Consider the following 20,945-nt stretch of genomic DNA (forward strand, 5'->3'; position numbering starts at 1 on the left):
TCTATCCGCAGGCTTTGAGAATTTTTCTTAATTTAAGTTGAAGTAGTGTGCAAGGCAAGGTCAACCATGTGATGTTTCAGGCTAGAGTTTATCTGTGTGCTCTTAGCATATCAGAGACAGTTGACAGCAATAGGAAAGCCCCTAGGTGTTCCCTAACTTATACAGTCCAAGTCCCTAGTTGTGTTTACAAGAACTACCTTGACACGTTTCACCTCTGGTGCTCTCCATCCTGCCACTGTGTGAAACGATCTGTCGTTCTTTCTCCTGGCCAATTCTTACACACTTTTCAAGAGTAGGTTTGGGTCTCATTCCCTCAGGAAATCATCTCTGAACTATGAGTTGAAATTAGGTTCTGTTTTCACTCACTGATGTATTTATTTATTTTAAAAAATTTTGTTACTTTTTGCTATACAACAGCATGAATCAGCTCTATAAATGTGTATATCCCCGACCCCAGCTGGAGCCTCCTTCCCACCCCCATCCCATCCCTCTAGGTCATCACAGAGCACCAGCCTGGGCTTCCGGTGTGATGCAGCAGCTTCCCAGGGGCTGTCTGTTTCACACATGGTGGTGTACATATGTCATTGCTACTCTCTCAATTTGATCCACCCTCTCCTTCTCCCAGGGACGGGGGAGCCTGGTGGGCTGCCAGACGTCTATGGGGTCGCACAGAGTTGGACACGACTGAAGCGACTTAGCAGTAGCAGCAGCAGCAGCTCCTTCTCCCACTGTGTCTACAAGTCTGTTCTCTACATCTGCATCTCTTTTCCTGTCCTGCAAATAGATTCATCAGTATCATTTTTCTAGATTCCATATATATTTTCTAGAATCCATATATATATATGTGTGTGTGTGTGTGTGTGTGTGTGTGTGTATATATATATATATATATATATATATATATATATATATTGTTCTCTTTCTGACTTACTTCACTCTGTGTGACAGACTCTAGGTTCACCAACATCACTACAAATGACTCATTTTGTTCTTTTTTATGACTGAGTAATATTCCATTGTATATATGTACCACATCTTCTTTATCCATTCATCTGTCAGTGAACATCTAGGTTGCTTCCATGTCCTGGCTATTGTAAATAGTGCTGCAATAAGCATCAGGGTACACGTGTCTTTTTTTTTTTTTTAATGTGCCATTTAAATTAATTTTATTTTATTTTTAAACTTTACATAATTGTATTAGTTTTGCCAAATATCAAACTGAATCTGCCACAGGTATACATGTGTTCCCCATCCTGAACCCTCCTCTCTCCTCCCTCCCCATACCATCCCTCTGGGTTGTCCCAGTGCACTAGCCTCAAGCATCCAGTATTGTCTCTTTGAATTATGGTTTTCTCAGGAAACTTCCCTGGTGGCTCAGACAGTAAAGCGTCTGCCTACAATGTGGGTGACCCAGGTTGGATCCCTGGGTCGGGAAGATCTCCCAGAGAAAGAAATGGAAACCCACTCCAGTACTCTTGCCTGGAAAATCCCGTGGGCAGAGGAGCCTGGTAGGCTACAGGCCATGGGGTCACAAAGAGTTGGACAGAACTGAGCAACTTCACTTTCACTTTTCACTTTTACTTTCAGGGTATATGCCCAGAAGTAGGATTGCTGGGTCATATGACTTCCCTGGTGGCTCAGACAATAAAGAATCTGCCTGTGATGTGGGAGACCTGGCTTTGATCCCTGAGTAGAGATGATCCTCTGGAGAATGGAATGGCTACCCACTCCAATATTCTTGCCTGGAGAATTCCACAGAGGAGCCTGGCAAGCTACAGTCCACGGGCTTGCAAAGAGTTGGACATAACTGAGTGACTAACAGTTTCAATACCTGTGGTGGTTTTATTCCTAGTTTCTTAAGGAACTGCCATACTGGTTTCCACTGTGGTTGTATCAGTTTATATTCCCATTAACAGTGCATGAAGATTCCCTTTTCTCCACACCCTCTCCAGCAGTTTTTGTTTGTAGATTTTTTTAAATTTTATTTTATTTTTAAACTTTACATAATTGTATTAGTTTTGCCAAATATCAAAATAAATCCGCCACAGGTATACATGTGTTCCCCATCCTAAACCCTCCTCCCTCCGCCCTCCCCATACCATCCCTCTGGGTCGTCCAGTGCACTAGCCCCAAGCATCCAGTGATGATGGCCATTCTGACTGGTGTGAGGTGATACCTCATTATAGTTTTGATTTGCATTTCTCTAATAATGGGTGATGTTGAGCATCTTTTCATGTTTGTTGACCATCTGTTGCTTAGGTCTTCTGCCCAATTTTTGATTGGGCTGTTCATTTTTCTGATATTGAGCTGCATGAGCTGCTTGTATATTTTGGAAATTAATCTTCTGTCAGTTGCTTCATTTGCAATTATATTCTCCCATTCTGAGGGTTGTCTTTTCATCTTATTTCATCAGAGGGTTTTATGTATTTCTTGTGCTTAGTTCTGATATTATATTAAAATTATCTCCTATGTTGCTCATTCTCCCATGAGACTATAACTCCTGAAGGGCAAAAACTACCTTTATTTCCAAACTAAGAAGAATGTATATGGCTGGCATGCATAAGATGCTCAGTAAACGTTTGAGGAGCCTAAAGGACTAATTCCAAGTGGAATTTCTTTTTCCAGAAGGAGTAAGATAGTGAGAGGAAATGCAAATCCTTTGAGGCTTCGTGGGGTGACCGCCCCAAGCGACAAAGCAGGATCCTCTTCCCACCAGCTACAGGGGGTGAAGCAGAGCACTTCCAGGTCAGAGGTTCACCGTTGGGGTAAATCTGTGTTTTTCTGAGCACAGACTGCAATTCTGGTCTAACTGTAGTCTGGCTTACTCAGTCTCAAGGTAGAAGTGAACCAGATATTTTTCCATTCAATATCACACAGATTGGAGGAACAGATTTTCACCCCTACAGACTATGAGAATATAGAAAATGCAGGGGCTAGAAGCATTTATCTACTTTGTCCTTGGAAATTTTGAAAATCCCCAGAAGGACACACTCGTGATCTCATGAAAGAGATTGGTGTGGCTGGCAGTGATTCTCAGAGAGATGTCAGCATACTGTTCTTCAGGGCCACAGTTTCTTCTCTGGGAATAATAGATTTTTTAGTGAGAACAGGGGGCATTTATTTCCATTTCAGCAGTCTTAAATATGAGTTGAATTATAGATAATAAAAACTCTAATTAATTACCAGTCCTAGACAACCAATTAACCATCTTCTCTAACAGCATTATATCAGTAAACTTCATAACAGACACCTGTTTGTTTTAACTGCCTTTCATTCCACTAGTTTCCAGAGTTAATGAGCAAGAATGCACTATGGTTATGTAGAGACCTCAGACAAACCTAAAATACTTGATCTGATATTAGTCCTTAAATAAATGGTTTAAAAGAATCTCAGATGCTATTTCCACTTTCCTGTCTGACTTAACTTATTAATAACAAATTTTCTAATGCTTTTCCACTGGTGGAAATTCTAAGACCCCCAGCTTCTGTCTTCTGCATTTCCACCTACTGAGCTGCAGGGAAAAGCTTGACTTGTTTTGTAAATATAGAATATCAGCAGATCTCAACATGGTTTCACAAGAATCTGTATTTGTGAAAGTACCACATGTGATTCTGATCCACAGCTAGTGTTGAGGATAGTGATGTCTTCGTTTAGGCTGCTATAACAAAAATACCATAACTGGGTGTCTTCTTTTTTTTTTTAAATCAGAGGATAATTGCTTTACAAGGGCTTCCCAGGTGGCGTTAGTAGTAAAGAACCTGCCTGCCAGTGCAGGAGACGTAAGGGACAGAGGTTCAATCCCTGGGTCAGAAAGATCCCCTGGAGGAGGAAATGGCTACCTACTCCAGCATTCTTGCTTGGAGATTCCCCATGGACAGAGGAGCCTGGCAGCCTACAGTCCATAGGGTCGCACAGAGTCGGACTCGACTGAAGCAATTTAGCATGCATGCACATGCTTTACAATGTTGTCTTGGTTCCTGCCAAACAGCAAGGTGAATCAGTCATAATTATATATATACCCCCTCCCTTTCAAGCCTCCCTTCTTCCTCCCATCCTACCCTCTAGGTGAATGGGTGTCTTAAACAAAAGAAATTAATCTCTCACTGTTCTGGAGGCAAGGAAATCTAATATGAAGGCACTAGCAGATCTGGTATCCAGTGAGAATCCTCTTCTTGGTTGGCAGATGTTTGTCTTCTTGTATCCTCAGATAGTGGAGAGCAGAGAGAGGAGCTAGCTCTGTCCTTCTTAAAAGGACACTAATCCCATCATGAGGGCACCACCCTTATGACCTAATAACCTCCCAAAAGGCTCTGTCTCCAAATATCATTACATGAGACAGTAGGGTTCCTGTAAATGAATTTGGGAGGTGGTGGGGAATACACATGTTCAGTTCACAGTAATTGGATTAGAAAATGCTATTTGTTAAGTATGCTTCTTTTTTTCCTGGAATGAGTGCAAGGCAATGCTTCACCAATTATTTACCCTCTTCCTATAGATGAAATATGAAAAGTGGTAATATAGCAAGTAAAATGCAGTTGTCCAGGTACCTAGTGAGGTTTCACATATACTGCTTGGACATCTTATTAAATGAAAGTAAAGAATCATTACTTTCATAATCATTTAAAAAGTAATACCTCTATATACTTCCTACAACTCCCAACTAGAACTATTTTAATACCCTTGGCCAATAAATCCTTTATATTAATAATAGAGTTACTAAAATTTAGATTAATCAGAACTAATAAGAAAATTCCATCTTCTGTGTAGTGTGTCAAGAAGTTAGAGATAAAATCTTAGACACACTATAATTATAATAATTTTAATAGCTTCCTTTGGGTTAAATGAGGATGAGATGGCTGGACGGCATCACTGACTCGATGGACGTGAGTCTGAGTCAACTCTGGGAGTTGGTGATGGACAGGGAGGCCTGGCGCTGCGATTCATGGGGTCACAAAGAGTCGGACACGATTGAGTGACTGGTTTGATCTGATCTTGCGTTAAATAGATTTCCCAGGTGGCAGAGTGGTAAAGAATCTGCCTGCCAATGCAGGAGATGTTGTTCAATCTCTGGGTCAGGAAGATCCTCTGGAGAAGGAAATGGCAACCCAGTCCAGGATTATTGCCTGGGAAATCCTGTGGACAGAGAAGCCTGGTGGGAGTATGTCCTACGGGGTTGCAAAAGAGTCATATACAACTCAGAGACTAAACAATGAGATTAACTAAGTAGAAACAATTAAATTGTTGCTACTAGAATATAGGTTCTAAGGATAATAAGTTAAAATGTTCAGAATTGCAATTATAAGATTTTGGCAAGTGACACGCTTCAGTTCAGTTCAGTCGCTCAGTTGTGTCTGACTCTGCAACCTCATGAATTGCAGCACGCCAGGCCTCCCTGTCCATCACCAACTCCTCGAGTTCACTCAAACTCACGTCCATTGAGTTGGTGATGCCATCCAGCCATCTCATCCTCTGTCATCCCCTTCTCCTCCTGCCCCCAATCCCTCCTAGCATCAGAGTCTTTTCCAATGAGTCAACTCTTCACATCAGGTGGCCAATGTATTGGAGTTTCAGCTTTAACATCACTCCTTCCGAAGAACACCCAGGGCTGATTTCCTTCAGAATGGACTGGTTGGATCTCCTTGCAGTCCAAGGGCCTCTCAAGAGTCTTCTCCAACACCACAGTTCAAAAGCATCAATTCTTTGGTGCTCAGCTTTCTTCACAGTCCAACTCTCACATCCATACATGACCACAGGAAAAACCATTGCCTTGACTAGACAGACCTTTGTTGGCAAAGTAATGTCTCTGCTTTTCAATATGCTATCTAGGATGGTCATAACTTTCCTCCCAAGGAGTAAACGTCTTTTAATTCCATGGCTGCAATCACCATCTGCAGTGATTTTAGAGCCCAGAAAAATAAAGTTAGCCACTGTTGCCACCGTTTCCCCATCTATTTCCCATGAAGTGATGGGACCGGATACCATGATCTTTGTTTTCTGAATATTGAGCTTTAAGCCAACTTTTTCACTCTCCTCTTTCACTTTCATCAAGAGGCTTTTTAGTTCCTCTTCACTTTCTGCCATAAGGGTGGTGTCATCTGCATATCTGAGGTTATTGATATTTCTCCTGGCAATCTTGATTCCAGCTTGTGCTTCTTCCAGCCCAGCGTTTCTCATGATGTACTCTGCGTATAAATTAAATAAGCAGGGTAACAATACCCAGCCTTGACATACTCCTTTTCCTATTTGGAACCAGTCTTTTGTTCCATGTCCAGTTCTAACTGTTGCTTCCTGACCTGCATATAGATTTCTCAAGACGCATGTCAGGTGGTCTGGTATTCCCATCTCTTTCAGAATTTTCCACAGTTTATTGTGATCCACACAGTCAAAGGCTTTGGCATAGTCAATAAAGCAGAAATAGATGTTCTTCTGGAACTCTCTTGCTTTTTCCATGATCCAGTGGATGTTGGCAATTTGATCTCTGGTTCCTCTGCCTTTTCTAAAACCAGCTTGAACATCAGGAAGTTCATGGTTCACATATTGCTGAAGCCTGGCTTGGAGAATTTTGAGCATTACTTTACTAGCATGTGAGATGAGTGCAATTGTGTGGCAGTTTGAGCATTCTTTGGCATTGCCTTTCTTTGGAACTGGAATGAAAACTGACCTTTTCCAGTCCTGTGGCCACTGCTGAGTTTTCCAAATGTGCTGGCATATTGAGTGCAGCACTTTCACAGCATCATCTTCCAGGATTTTAAGTAGCTCCACTGGAATTCCATCACCTCCACTAGCTTTGTTCATAGTGATGCTTTCTAAGACCGACTTAATTTCACATTCTAGGATGTCTGGCTCTAGGTGAGTGATCACACCATCGTGATTATCTGAGTCATGAAGATATTTTTTTGTACAGTTCTTTTGTGTATTCTTGCCACCTCTTCTTAATATCTTCTGCTTCCATTAGGTCCATACCACTTCTGTCCTATATTGAGCCCATCTTTGCATGAAATATTCCCTTGGTATCTCTAATTTTCTTGAAGAGATCTCTAGTCTTTCCTGTTATATCGTTTTCCTCTCTGTTTGCATTGATCGCTGAGGAAGGCTTTCTTATCTCTCCTTGCTATTCTTTGGAACTCTGCATTCAGTTGCTTATATCTTCCCTTTTCTCCTTTGCTTTCCACTTCTCTTCTTTTCACAGCTATTTGTAAGGCCTCCCCAGACAACCATTTTACTTTTTTGCATTTCTTTTCCATGGGGATGGTCTTGATCCCTGTCTCCTGTACAATGTCATGAACCTCATTCCATAGTTCATCAGGCACTCTATCTATCAGATCTAGTCCCTTAAATCTATTTCTCACTTCCACTGTATAATCATAAGAGATTTGATTTAGGTCATACCTGAATGGTCTAGTGGTTTTCCCTACTTTCTTCAATTTAAGTCTGAATTTGGCAATAAGGAGTTCATGATCTGAGCCACAGTCAGCTCCCAGTCTTTTTTTTTTGCTGACTGTATAGAGCTTCTCCATGTTTGGCTGCAAAGAATATAATCAATCTGATTTAGGTGTTCACTATCTGGTGATGTCCACGTGTAGAGTCTTCTCTTGTGTTGTTGGAAGAGGGTGTTTGCTATGAACAGTGTGTTCTCTTGGCAAAACTCTATTAGCCTTTGCCCTGTTTCATTCCGTACTCCAAGGCCAAATTTGCCTGTTACTCCAGGTGTTTCCTGATTTCCTACTTTTGCATTCTAGTCCCCTATAATGAAAAGGACATCTTTTTTGGGTTTTAGTTCTAAAAGGTCTTGTAGGTCTTCATAGAACCATTCAATTTCAGCTTCTTCAGCATTTCTGGTTGGGGAATAGGCTTGGGTCACTGTGATGTTGAATGGTTTGCCTTGGAAATGAACAGAAATCATTCTGTCGTTTTTGAGATTGCATCCAAGTACTGCATTTCAGACTCTCTTGTTGACCATGATGGCTACTCCATTTCTTCTAAGGAATTTCTGCCCACAGTAGTAGATATAATGGTCATATGAGTTAATTCACCTATTCCAGTCCATCTTAGTTCGCTGATTCCTAGAATGTCAACATTCACTCTTGCCATTTCCTGTTTGACCACTTCCAATTTGCCTTGATTCATGGACCTAACGTTCCAGGTTCCTATGCAATATTGCTCTTTACAGCATCGGACCTTGCTTCTATCACCAGTCACATCCACAACTTGGTATTGTTTTTGCTTTGGCTCCATCCCTTCATTCTTTCTGGAGCTATTTCTCCACTGATCTCCAGTAGCATATTGGGCACTTACCGACCTGAGGAGTTCCTCTTTCAGTATCCTATCATTTTGCCCTTTCATACTGTTCATGGGGTTCTCAAGGCAAGAATACTGAAGTGGTTTGCCATTCCCTTCTCCAGTGGACCACATTCTGTCAGACCTCTCCACCATGACCCTTCCATTTTGGGTGGCCCCACAGCATGGCTAGTTTCATTGAGTTAGACAAGGCTGTGGTCCATGTGATCAGATTGGCTAGTTTTCTGTGAGTATGGTTTCAGTGTGTCTGCCCTCTGATGCCCTCGCACAATAACTACTATCTTACTTGGGTTTCTCTTACCTTGGACCTGGGGTGCTTCTTCACGGCTGCTCCAGCAAAGCACAGATGCTGCTCCTTATCTTGGACAAGTTGCCCCTCCTGACCTTGAACATGGAGTAGCTCCTCTTGGCTCTCCTGCTTGCAGCCACTGCTCCTTGGAGGTGGGGTTGCTCCTCTTGGCCACTGCCCCTGACCTCGGACGTGGGGTAGCTCCTCTTGGCCGCTCCTGTGCTGTCGCAGCCTGGCACGGGGACATAAAAGGGACAGAGAAATCTTCTGACACAGACATCAGAAGAGGGACAGAGAATACCCCCCTCACTAGAGTTAGCTATGGAGTTATATACTTTTTAATTAATTATTACAGTAAATCAAAAGAATGTCTCAAGTTTGTGAAAATTTTACCAGACCCACTCCCACAATTTACATTTTAGGATAACAGGCTTAGAACTTAGTAATAGAAAGATCCTACCAAACCCACTCCCATAATATACATTCTAAGATATCAGGTTTCTCAAGAAGGTCAGGAAGCAATAATTAGAACTGGACATGAAACAATAGACTGGTTCCAAATAGGAATGGGAATTTGAGTGAACTTCGGGAGTTGGTGATGGACAGGGAGGCCTGGCATGCTGCGATTCATGGGGTTGCAAAGAGTCGGACACGACTAAAGTGACTTAGCAGCAGCAGTACAGGAGAAGGCAATGGCACCCCACTCCAGTACTTTTGCCTGGAAAATCCCATGGACGGAGGACCCTGGTGGGCTGCAGTCCATGGGGTCGCTAGAGTCGGACACGACTGAGCGACTTCACTTTCACTTTTCACTTTCATACATTGGAGAAGGAAATAGCTACCCACTCCAGTGTTCTTGCCTGGAGAATCCCAGGGACGAGGGAGCCTGGTGGGCTGCCGTCTATGGGGTCGCACAGAGTCAGACATGATTGAAGCGACTTAGCAGCCTCAGCAGCAGTACAGAGTTTAAACTGAGTTTTTTGTTGTGTAATCATCAGTTTCAGGCTTAAAAAAAAAAAAAATTATGTGACTAAGACAAATGAATGTAGAGGAAAAAAAAAAAGTTTGTCTTTTCCTCCTCCTCAAGAACCCCAGACCTCTCTCTCCTCAGGGACCTCTAGACTTCTTATCAACCTGCCTAGGAATTGACTTTCTCAATACAAAACCAGAATATCACCGTTTTATTACTCCTAGTGTTCACTTGCAAGTATAATTGGTAGAATTACTAGATTGGGGAGGAGTTGCCTTTGTTAAAAAGAACATTTATTTTTTTAAAACACAAGTTATTGATTTATACTAGAGACAGAAGGGGAGAAGGCAATGGCACCCCACTCCAGTACTCTTGCCTGGAAAATCCCATGGATGAAGGAGCCTGGTAGGCTGCAGTCCATGGGGTCACTAAGAGTCAGACACGACTGAGCGACTTCACTTTATTTTTTTTTTTTTTTTCTCTAATTTTATTTTATTTTTTAAACTTTACATAATTGTATTAGTTTTGCCAAATATCAAAATGAATCCGCCACAGGTATACATGTGCTCCCCATCCCGAACCCTCCTCCCTCCTCCCTCCCCATACCATCCCTCTGGGCCGTCCCAGTGCACCAGCCCCCAGCATCCAGCATCATGCATCGAACCTGGACTGGCAACTCGTTTCCTACATGATATTTTACATGTTTCATTGCCATTCTCCCAAATCTTCCCACCCTCTCCCTCTCCCACAGAGTCCATAAGACTGTTCTATACATCAGTGTCTCTTTTGCTGTCTCGTACACCGGGTTATTGTTACCATCTTTCTAAATTCCATATATATGCGTTAGTATACTGTATTTATGTTTTTCCTTCTGGCTTACTTCACTCTGTATAATAGGCTCCAGTTTCATCCACCTCATTAGAACTGATTCAAATGTATTCTTTTTAATGGCTGAGTAATACTCCATTGTGTATATGTACCACAGCTTTCTTATCCATTCATCTGCTGATGGACATCTAGGTTGCTTCCATGTCCTGGCTATTATAAACAGTGCTGCGTTGAACATTGGGGTACACGTGTCTCTTTCCCTTCTGGTTTCCTCAGTGTGTATGCCCAGCAGTGGGGTTGCTGGATCATAAGGCAGTTCTATTTCCAGTTTTTTAAGGAATCTCCACACTGTTCTCCATAGTGGCTGTACTAGTTTGCATTCCCACCAACAGTGTAAAAGGGTTCCCTTTTCTCCACACCCTCTCCAGCATTTATTATTTGTAGACTTTTGGATCGCAGCCATTCTGACTGGTGTGAAATGGTACCTCATAGTGGTTTTGATTTGCATTTCTCTGATAATGAGTGATGTTGAGCATCTTTTCATGTGTTTGTTAGCCATCTGTATGTCTTTTTTGGAGAAATGTCTATTTAGTTCTTTGGCCCATTTTTTGATTGGGTCGTTTATTTTTCTGGAGTTGAGCTGTAGGAGTTGCTTGTATATTTTTGAGATTAGTTGTTTGTCCGTTGCTTCATTTGCTATTATTTTCTCCCATTCTGAAGGCTGTCTTTTCACCTTGCTAATAGTTTCCTTTGATGTGCAGAAGCTTTTTAGGTTAATTAGGTCCCATTTGTTTATTTTTGCTTTTATTTCCAATATTCTGGGAGGTGGGTCATAGAGGATCCTGCTGTGATGTATGTCGGAGAGTGTTTTGCCTATGTTCTCCTCTAGGAGTTTTATAGTTTCTGGTCTTACGTTTAGATCTTTAATCCATTTTGAGTTTATTTTTGTGTATGGTGTTAGAAAGTGGTCCAGTTTCATTCTTTTACAAGTGGTTGACCAGATTTCCCAGCACCACTTGTTAAAGAGATTGTCTTTAATCCATTGTATATTCTTGTCTCCTTTGTCGAAGATAAGGTGTCCATATGTGCGTGGATTTATCTCTGGGCTTTCTATTTTATTCCATTGATCAATATTTCTGTCTTTGTGCCAGTACCATACTGTCTTGATAACTGTGGCTTTGTAGTAGAGCCTGAAGTCAGGTAGGTTGATTCCTCCAGTTCCATTCTTCTTTCTCAAGATCGCTTTGGCTATTCGAGGTTTTTTGTATTTCCATACAAATTGTGAAATTATTTGTTCTAGCTCTGTGAAGAATACTGTTGGTAGCTTGATAGGGATTGCGTTGAATCTATAAATTGCTTTGGGTAGTATACTCATTTTCACTATATTGATTCTTCCAATCCATGAACATGGTATATTTCTCCATCTATTAGTGTCCTCTTTGATTTCTTTCACCAGTGTTTTATAGTTTTCTATATATAGGTCTTTAGTTTCTTTAGGTAGATATATTCCTAAGTATTTTATTCTTTCCGTTGCAATGGTGAATGGAATTGTTTCCTTAATTTCTCTTTCTGTTTTCTCATTATTAGTGTATAGGAATGCAAGGGATTTCTGTGTGTTGATTTTATATCCTGCAACTTTACTGTAGTCATTGATTATTTCTAGTAATTTTCTGGTGGATTCTTTAGGGTTTTCTATGTAGAGGATCATGTCATCTGCAAATAGTGAGAGTTTTACTTCTTCTTTTCCAATTTGGATTCCTTTTATTTCTTTTTCTGCTCTGATTGCTGTGGCCAAAACTTCCAAAACTATGTTGAATAGTAATGGTGAAAGTGGGCACCCTTGTCTTGTTCCTGACTTTAGAGGAAATGCTTTCAATTTTTCACCATTGAGGATAATGTTTGCTGTGGGTTTGTCATATATAGCTTTTATTATGTTGAGGTATGTTCCTTCTATTCCTGCTTTCTGGAGAGTTTTTATCATAAATGGATGTTGAATTTTGTCAAAGGCTTTCTCTGCATCTATTGAGATAATCATATGGTTTTTATTTTTCAATTTGTTAATGTGGTGTATTACATTGATTGATTTGCGGATATTGAAGAATCCTTGCATCCCTGGGATAAAGCCCACTTGATCATGGTGTATGATCTTTTTAATGTGTTGTTGGATTCTGATTGCTAGAATTTTGTTAAGGATTTTTGCATCTATGTTCATCAGTGATATTGGCCTGTAGTTTTCTTTTTTTGTGGGATCTTTGTCAGGTTTTGGTATTAGGGTGATGGTGGCCTCATAGAATGAGTTTGGAAGTTTACCTTCCTCTGCAATTTTCTGGAAGAGTTTGAGCAGGATAGGTGTCAGCTCTTCTCTAAATTTTTGGTAGAATTCAGCTGTGAAGCCGTCTGGACCGGGGCTTTTGTTTGCTGGAAGATTTTTGATTACAGTTTCAATTTCCGTGCTTGTGATGGGTCTGTTAAGATTTTCTATTTCTTCCTGGTCCAGTTTTGGAAAGTTGTACTTTTCTAAGAATTTGTCCATTTCTTCCACGTTGTCCATTTTATTGGCATATAATTGTTGATAGTAGTCTCTTATGATCCTTTGTATTTCTGTGTTGTCTGTTGTGATCTCTCCATTTTCGTTTCTAATTTTGTTGATTTGATTTTTCTCCCTTTGTTTCTTGATGAGTCTGGCTAATGGTTTGTCAATTTTATTTATCCTTTCAAAGAACCAGCTTTTGGTTTTGTTGATTTTTGCTATGGTCTCTTTTGTTTCTTTTGCATTTATTTCTGCTCTAATTTTTAAGATTTCTTTCCTTCTACTAACCCTGGGGTTCTTCATTTCTTCCTTTTCTAGTTGCTTTAGGTGTAGAGTTAGGTTATTTATTTGACTTTTTTCTTGTTTCTTGAGGTGTGCCTGTATTGCTATGAACTTTCCCCTTAGGACTGCTTTTACCGTGTCCCACAGGTTTTGGGTTGTTGTGTTTTCATTTTCATTCGTTTCTATGCAAATTTTGATTTCTTTTTTGATTTCTTCTGTGATTTGTTGGTTATTCAGCAGCGTGTTGTTCAGCCTCCATATGTTGGAATTTTTAATAGTTTTTCTCCTGTAATTGAGATCTAATCTTACTGCATTGTGGTCAGAAAAAATGCTTGGAATGATTTCTATTTTTTTGAATTTACCAAGGCTAGCTTTATGGCCCAGCATGTGATCTATCCTGGAGAAGGTTCCATGTGCGCTTGAGAAAAAGGTGAAATTCATTGTTTTGGGATGAAATGACCTATAGATATCAATTAGGTCTAACTGGTCTATTGTATCGTTTAAAGTTTGTGTTTCCTTGTTAATTTTCTGTTTAGTTGATCTATCCATAGGTGTAAGTGGGGTATTAAAGTCTCCCACTATTATTGTGTTATTGTTAATTTCTCCTTTCATACTTGTTAGCATTTGTCTTACGTACTGTGGTGCTCCCGTGTTGGGTGCATATATATTTATAATTGTTATATCTTCTTCTTGGATTGATCCTTTGATCATTATGTAGTGACCTTCTTTGTCTCTTTTCACAGCCTTTGTTTTAAAGTCTATTTTATCTGATATGAGTATTGCTACTCCTGCTTTCTTTTGGTCCCTATTTGCATGGAAAATCTTTTTCCAGCCCTTCACTTTCAGTCTGTATGTGTCCCCTGTTTTGAGGTGGGTCTCTTGTAGACAACATATGTAGGGGTCTTGTTTTTGTATCCATTCAGCCAGTCTTTGTCTTTTGGTTGGGGCATTCAACCCATTTACATTTAAGGTAATTACTGATAAGTATGTTCCCGTTGCCATTTACTTTATTGTTTTGGGTTCGAGTTTATACACCGTTTTTGTGTTTCCTGTCTAGAGAATATCCTTTAGTATTTGTTGGAGAGCCGGTTTGGTGGTGCAGAATTCTCTCAGCTTTTGCTTGTCTGAAAAGCTTTTGATTTCTCCTTCATACTTGAATGAGATCCTTGCTGGGTACAATAATCTGGGCTGTAGGTTATTTTCTTTCATCATTTTAAGTATGTCTTGCCATTCCCTCCTGGCTTGAAGAGTTTCTATTGAAAGATCAGCTGTTATCCTTATGGGAATTCCCTTGTGTGTTATTTGTTGTTTTTCCCTTGCTGCTTTTAATATTAGTTCTTTGTGTTTGATCTTTGTTAATTTGATTAATATGTGTCTTGGGGTGTTTCTCCTTGGGTTTATCCTGTTTGGTACTCTCTGGGTTTCTTGGACTTGGGTGATTATTTCCTTCCCCATTTTAGGGAAGTTTTCCACTATTATCTCCTCAAGTATTTTCTCATGGTCTTTCTTTTTGTCTTCTTCTTCTGGAATCCCTATGATTCGAATGTTGTAGCGTTTAATATTGTCCTGGAGGTCTCTGAGATTGTCCTCATTTCTTTTAATTCGTTGTTCTTTTATCCTCTCTGATTCATTTATTTCTACCATTCTATCTTCTAATTCACTAATCCTGTCTTCTGCCTCTGTTATTCTACTATTTGTTGCCTCCAGAGTGTTTTTAATTTCACTTATTGCATTATTCATTATATATTGACTCTTTTTTATTTCTTCTAGGTCCTTGTTAAACCTTTCTTGCATCTTCTCAATCCTTGTCTCCAGGCTATTTATCTGTGATTCCATTTTAGTTTCAAGATTTTGGATCAATTTCACTATCATTATTCGGAATTCTTTATCAGGTAGATTCCCTATCTCTTCCTCTTTTGTTTGGTTTGGTGGGCATTTATCCTGTTCCTTTATCTGCTGAGTATTCCTCTGTCTCTTCATCTTGTTTAAATTGCTGAGTTTGGGGTGTCCTTTCTGTATTCTGGTAGTCTGTGGAGTTCTCTTTATTGTGGCTTTTCCTCACTGTGTGTGGGTTTGTACAGGTGGCTTGTCAAGGTTTCCTGGTTAGGGAAGCTTGTGTCGGTGTTCTGGTGGGTGGAGCTGTATTTCTTCTTTCTGGAGTGCAATGAAATGTCCAGTAATGAGTTATGAGATGTCTATAGTTTTGGGGTGACTTTGGGCAGCCTGTATCTTGAAGCTCAGGGCTGTGTTCCTTTGTTGCTGGAGAATTTGCTTGGTATGTCTTGCCCTGGAACTTATTGGCCCTTGTGTGGTGCTTGGTTTCAGTGTCGGTATGGAGGCATTTGATGAGCTCCTGTCAATGAATGTTCCTTGGAGTCAGGAGTTCCCTGGAGTCAGGGTTTGGACTTAAGTCTCCTGCTTCCGATTATCGGTCTTATTTTTACAGTAGTTTCAAAACTTCTCCTTCTATATAACACCATTGATAAAACATCTACATTAAAGATGATAAGTTTCTCTACAGTGAGGGTCACTCAGAGAGGTTCACAGGGTTACATGGAGAAGAGAAGAGGGAGGAGGGAGTTAGAGGTGACCCAAATGAGATGAGGTGAATCAATAGTGGAGAGAGTGGGCTAGCCAGTAGTCACTTCCTTATGTGCACTCCACAACTGGACCACTCAGAGATGTTCACGGGGTTATACAGAGAAGAGAAGGAGGAAGGTAACTGAGGTGGCCAGAAGGATAAAAGGGGGGAATGAAAAGGAGGGAGACAGATCCAGCCAGTAATCAGTTCCCTAAGTGTTCTCCACCGTCTGGAACACACAGAAATTCACAGAGTTGGGTAGAGTAGAGAGGGGTTAGGGAGGAGACACAGGCGACCTGGTGGAGAAAAAGGAGGGTCCAAAGGGAGAGAGAGCAGTCAAGCCAGTAATCTCACTCCCTAGTGAAAAATGGGTCCTGAAGATTGGGTCCTTAAAGGTAAAAAATTGGTAACAAATACATAAAAGCAAAAATTAAAAATCTAGAGTAGAGTTTGGAATTTCAAAAATACGACGTTAAAGAAAAGAAGAAGGAAAAGAAAGAGAGAAAGAACGAACAAACAAAAACAAACAAGGTCGTGAAAATTATAAAGAAAGTACAGGTACAAAATTGATAACTAATACCAGAAAGCGAAAATTAAAAATCTAGAGTAGAGTTTGGAATTTCAAAAATACAATGTTTAAAAAAAAAAAAAAAAAAAGAAGAAGAAGAAGAAAAATAAAGAGAGAAAACAAACAAACAAATACGAACAATGTCACAAAAGTTATAAAGAAAATACAGGTACAAAATTGATATCAAATACCAAAAAGCATAAATTAAAAATCTAGAGTAAAGTTTGGAATTTCAGATATACAATGTTATATAAAAGAAGAAGAGAAAGAAACAGAGAAGAAGAAAAAAGAAAAAAAAAAAAAAGTCACAGAAATTATATAAAAAAAAACTATAGGTACAAAATTGATAACATATACCAAAAAGCGAAAATTAAAAATCTAGAGTAGAGTTTGGAATTTCAAAAATACAATGTTAAAGAAAAGAAGAAAAAAACAAAGACCAAAAAAAAAAAAAAACCAAGGTCAAAAAATTATAAAATATATATATATGAAGTTTGCTGAAGAAGAAAAAAATAGGGTCTTTTTTTTTTTTTTGCAAAGTAATAGGTTATAAAAGTGAAAATTAAAGGAACAATAGAGGACTTAAATTTTTTTTTTTTTAATTAAAAAAAAAAAGAATGATCGTAAAAATAATAAAAATATATCTAGGACTTTTTTGTTTTTTTTTTTTTGTGGGTGTTGTGGGTTCAGTTCATTTTTGGCTAGTTCCTTGGTCAGATTTATATTTCTCAAGATCTATAGGCCCCTTCCTATGTAGTCCGTAGTAACCACAGGGTTTTGATCTATTGCCTGTAGCTTCCAAGGCGTTTCCCTCTGTTATATCTTCTTCTGTTTGCTAGTCTCTTCAGTATCTGGTTTCCGCCCTGACTCAAAGGGCACGGTGGAGGACACTTTTTTTTTTTTTTTTTTTTTTTAGGCTTACTTGTTCAGTCGCGCTGTGGGGAGGAAGGGAGGGATGCTGCAAACAAATAACACTGGCGTGGGCTCGCAGTGCCTCAGCCACCCTGGGTCTGCCCCCGCTCACGGCGCGTGTAGCCTCCCTGTCCACACTGCTCGGACTCTAGGTTGTTCCGCCGGGAACAATCCGAGGCTGGCCCTGGGCTGCATGCACCTCCCAGGTCCAAGCCGCTCAGGTTCAGGCACTCGGGTAGTCCTCAGAGGCACAGACTCAGTTGGGCCTGCGTTTTGTGCTCTTCCCAGGTCCGAGCGCCAATTTGCTCTTCCCAGGCGAGCGCCAATGCTGCGACTTATCGCCTCCCCGCCACTCGGTTATCTGGATGTAAAACCGGCGCACCTTCTCAGGCAGATGTTGACCGTCCAGACCCCCAAGAAGTTCTAGTTAGCAAAGAAGCCTGCTTACAATTTTATAGATAATGTCTCTCTGGGGCTGCGATTGCCCCCTTCCGGCTCTGGCTGCCTGTCACCGGAGGGGGAAGGTCTGCAGCCGGCTATCTCTGTTCAGTCCTTTGTTTCGTGCGCGGGCCTGGCGGTCTTAGGTTAGGGCTGGCTTTTCGTGTGGTAGGTATCCCACAGTCTGGTTTGCTAGCCCAAATTATTTCGCTCAGATAGCGCTCAGGGTATTCAGGCCAGATTCTTACTCTCAGCGATGCAGCCCACGCCGCGCCTCCCTGCCCAGCCCCGGCTTGCTAATGGCGGATGCAGGCATCTGCGCTGCTTCTCTGCTGGGGGAGTTACTGTAGGGCTCGCAATCTGTGAGTTTTAAATTGTTTATTTATTTCTTCTCCCTGTTATGTTGCCCTCTGTGCTTCCAAAGCTCGGCACAGATTCGGCAGTGAGAAGGTTTCCTGATGTTTGGAAACTTCTCTCTTTTTAAGATTCCCTTCCCGGGACGGAACTCCGTCCCTCCCTCTTTTGTCTCTTTTTTTTTTGTTTTTAATATTTTTTCCTACCTCCTTTCGAAGAGTTGGGTTGCTTTTCTGGGTGCCTGATGTCCTCTGCCGGCATTCAGAAGTTGTTTTGTGGAATTTACTCGACGTTTAAATGCTCTTTTGATGAATTTGTGGGGGAGAAAGTGTTCTCCCCGTCCTACTCCTCCGCCATCTTGGCTCCTCCCTCCTCAGCGACTTCACTTTAACTTTTCACTTTCATGCATTGGAGGAGGAAATGGCAACCCACTCCAGTGTTCTTGCCTGGAGAATCCCAGGGACGGCAGGGCCTGGTGGGCTGCCATCTATGGGGTCACACAGAGTCGGACATGACTGAAGTGACTTAGCAGCAGCAGCAGCAGAGACAGAAGAGAAGATAATCTATCCTTTTATGAAAGCATAGCTACTTTTGATACTTGCCTGCGATTAGAATGGGGGGACTCATGGCTTTAAAATTCAGACTCTCCATAGGATAGTACCATTTGAGTGCATTACGTAGAAGTTGAGAGGAATAAGTAAAATTCTTGCCTGGGGGGTGTGTCGGGGGCTGGGGAAGAATGACTTGTTAGCTTCCTGTGTCTATCTAAAGGCCAGTCAACTTTTCCATTATCCATTCATTCTTAAAGCAGTATTTACTAAGCATTTCCTGTGTGAATGTACTACCTCTACGTAAATTACAAGACTGTTTAACTACATAGACTCTGCCTATGTACAGGAAGAGGTACTGGGAGGAGGTGGTGAACTCATAACTGCAGATGGCTTTGCCAGGAACATTCGAGGCCTCCATATTGTCTGAGGCTTCCTCTTTCATCTGTCACATATGACTACTCCTTCCTGCTGCCAAATTCTTAGTGATATAGTTATCTACAGGAATTCTCTGCTTTGTTTATGGGACTTCATAGTCCTGGGCCTGCAATGAATATGATGCTAAGGCAGCATGTGGTAAGGAGCTTCATTCATCTGGAAAGATTCCACTTCTGCACTGTGGTAGGCATTATGGGTCATAAGAACAATTATTCTTATAGTTTGACTAGGTTTTTATAGTCTAGGACCATGGGGCAATACTCCTTTGCTTACTTAGGGGAACACCTGTTCACTTCAGATGGGCGTTCTTGCCCTTAGGCATCAGAGGGAATAACATGTCTAGGATGTTACAGTCTTCTTATTTTCCCCACAGGATTCGTCATTTCAATATTCAATAGAAAAAAAATCTTTTTTGGGGGGTAGATTACTATATTTTGTAAAAACTACAATGGCCCTTGTGAATTCTAAGGAAGTGGAAAGAGAAGAAGGCATGGATGCGAAGTCAGCATGAGAAATGTTTGTGACAAAGTAGTGAGGATATTTGTCACTTGCACTGTGACAAATCCCCTTCCAGCTTCCATTTTGGTTATTTAAAAATACTGGAATGCGTTAAATTGGATGGAATCTCAAATTAAATTCCTTTGGGGAAAGTTGTTGCCAGAACATCTAATATGGGGTACTGGACAAGCATCTTAGGTGGGGACTCTGTATCAATTTTTTTTTCCCATTAAAAACCTACATTCTTGCTATTTATACGGGTTTTCTTCTCCCTTTCTCCATCCCTTTTGCATCTGGTATTTCTCCCTCGACTCTTCCTTCTTTCCCAGGTGTGTTTGATAACTGCTCCCACGCTATCAGTGACAAGGGCTGGGCCCTGGGGATCCGCTCAGGGAAGGATGTGGGAAGGCGAGATGCTCGCTTCTTCTTCTCTCTTCGCACCGATCGAGTGAAGAAAGCCACCACTGTGATGGGCCACAGTCGCTACCAACCGGGCAAGTGGACCCACGTGGCAGCCACTTACGATGGACAGCGCATGGCCTTGTATGTGGATGGCACTCAGGTGGCTAGTAGTCCAGATCAGTCTGGTCCCCTGAACAGCCCCTTCATGGCATCTTGTCGCTCTCTCCTCCTTGGGGGGGACAGCTCAGAAGACGGGCACTCTTTCCGTGGACACCTGGGCATCCTGGTCTTCTGGTCGACAGCCCGCTCACAAAGCCACCTTCAGCACAGTCCTCAGCAGCCAATGGAGGTGGAGGATTTGACCACCCTGCTACTGACCGCCAGTTTTGAGCCCCTGGAAGAACAGTGGGTCCCCTTTAGAGATGGGAAGTACCCACGACTTGAGGTTCTCCAGGGCTTTGAGTCAGAGCCTGAGATTCTGTCCCCTCTGCAGCCCCCGCTCTGTGGGCAGACAGCATGTGACAATGTGGAATTGATCTCTCAGTACAATGGGCACTGGCCCCTCCGGGGAGAGAAGGTGATCCGCTACCGGCTGGTGAACATCTATGACGACGAGGGTCTGAACCCCACGGTGAGTGAGGAGCAGATCCGTCGGCAGCACGAGGTGCTCAATGACGCCTTCAGCCGCTACAACATCAGCTGGCAGCTGAGCGTCCACCGCGTCCAAAACTCCACCCTGCGCCACCGCATCGTGCTGCTGAACTGTGAGCCCAGCAAAATTGGCAACGACCACTGTGACCCCGAGTGCGAGCACCCACTCACGGGCTATGATGGGGGTGACTGCCGCCTGCGGGGCCGGTGCTACCCCTGGAATCGCAAGGACGGGCGCTGCCATGTGGGGTGCAACAACATGCTGAACGACTTTGACGAGGGCGACTGCTGTGACCCAGACGTGGCCGAGGTGCGCAAGACCTGCTTTGACCCTGACTCACCCAGGAGGTAAGGGACC

The 20,945-nt window shown here is 41.7% G+C and overlaps 1 protein-coding gene across 1 annotated transcript in view; it reads left to right on the plus strand.

Annotated features, from left to right (window-relative positions):
* PAPPA2 (pappalysin 2) overlaps positions 1–20,945 on the plus strand; it is a 326,093-nt gene that overhangs the window by 39,450 nt on the left and 265,698 nt on the right. The window contains exon 3 of the mRNA XM_070768487.1: positions 19,864–20,935. Coding sequence (XP_070624588.1) covers positions 19,864–20,935 — 1,072 coding nt within the window. The remainder of the gene's footprint in view (positions 1–19,863; positions 20,936–20,945) is intronic.

The sequence above is a fragment of the Bos indicus genome, chromosome 16 (assembly GCF_029378745.1).
Source record: "Bos indicus isolate NIAB-ARS_2022 breed Sahiwal x Tharparkar chromosome 16, NIAB-ARS_B.indTharparkar_mat_pri_1.0, whole genome shotgun sequence".
Classification (NCBI taxonomy): Eukaryota; Metazoa; Chordata; class Mammalia; order Artiodactyla; family Bovidae; genus Bos; species Bos indicus.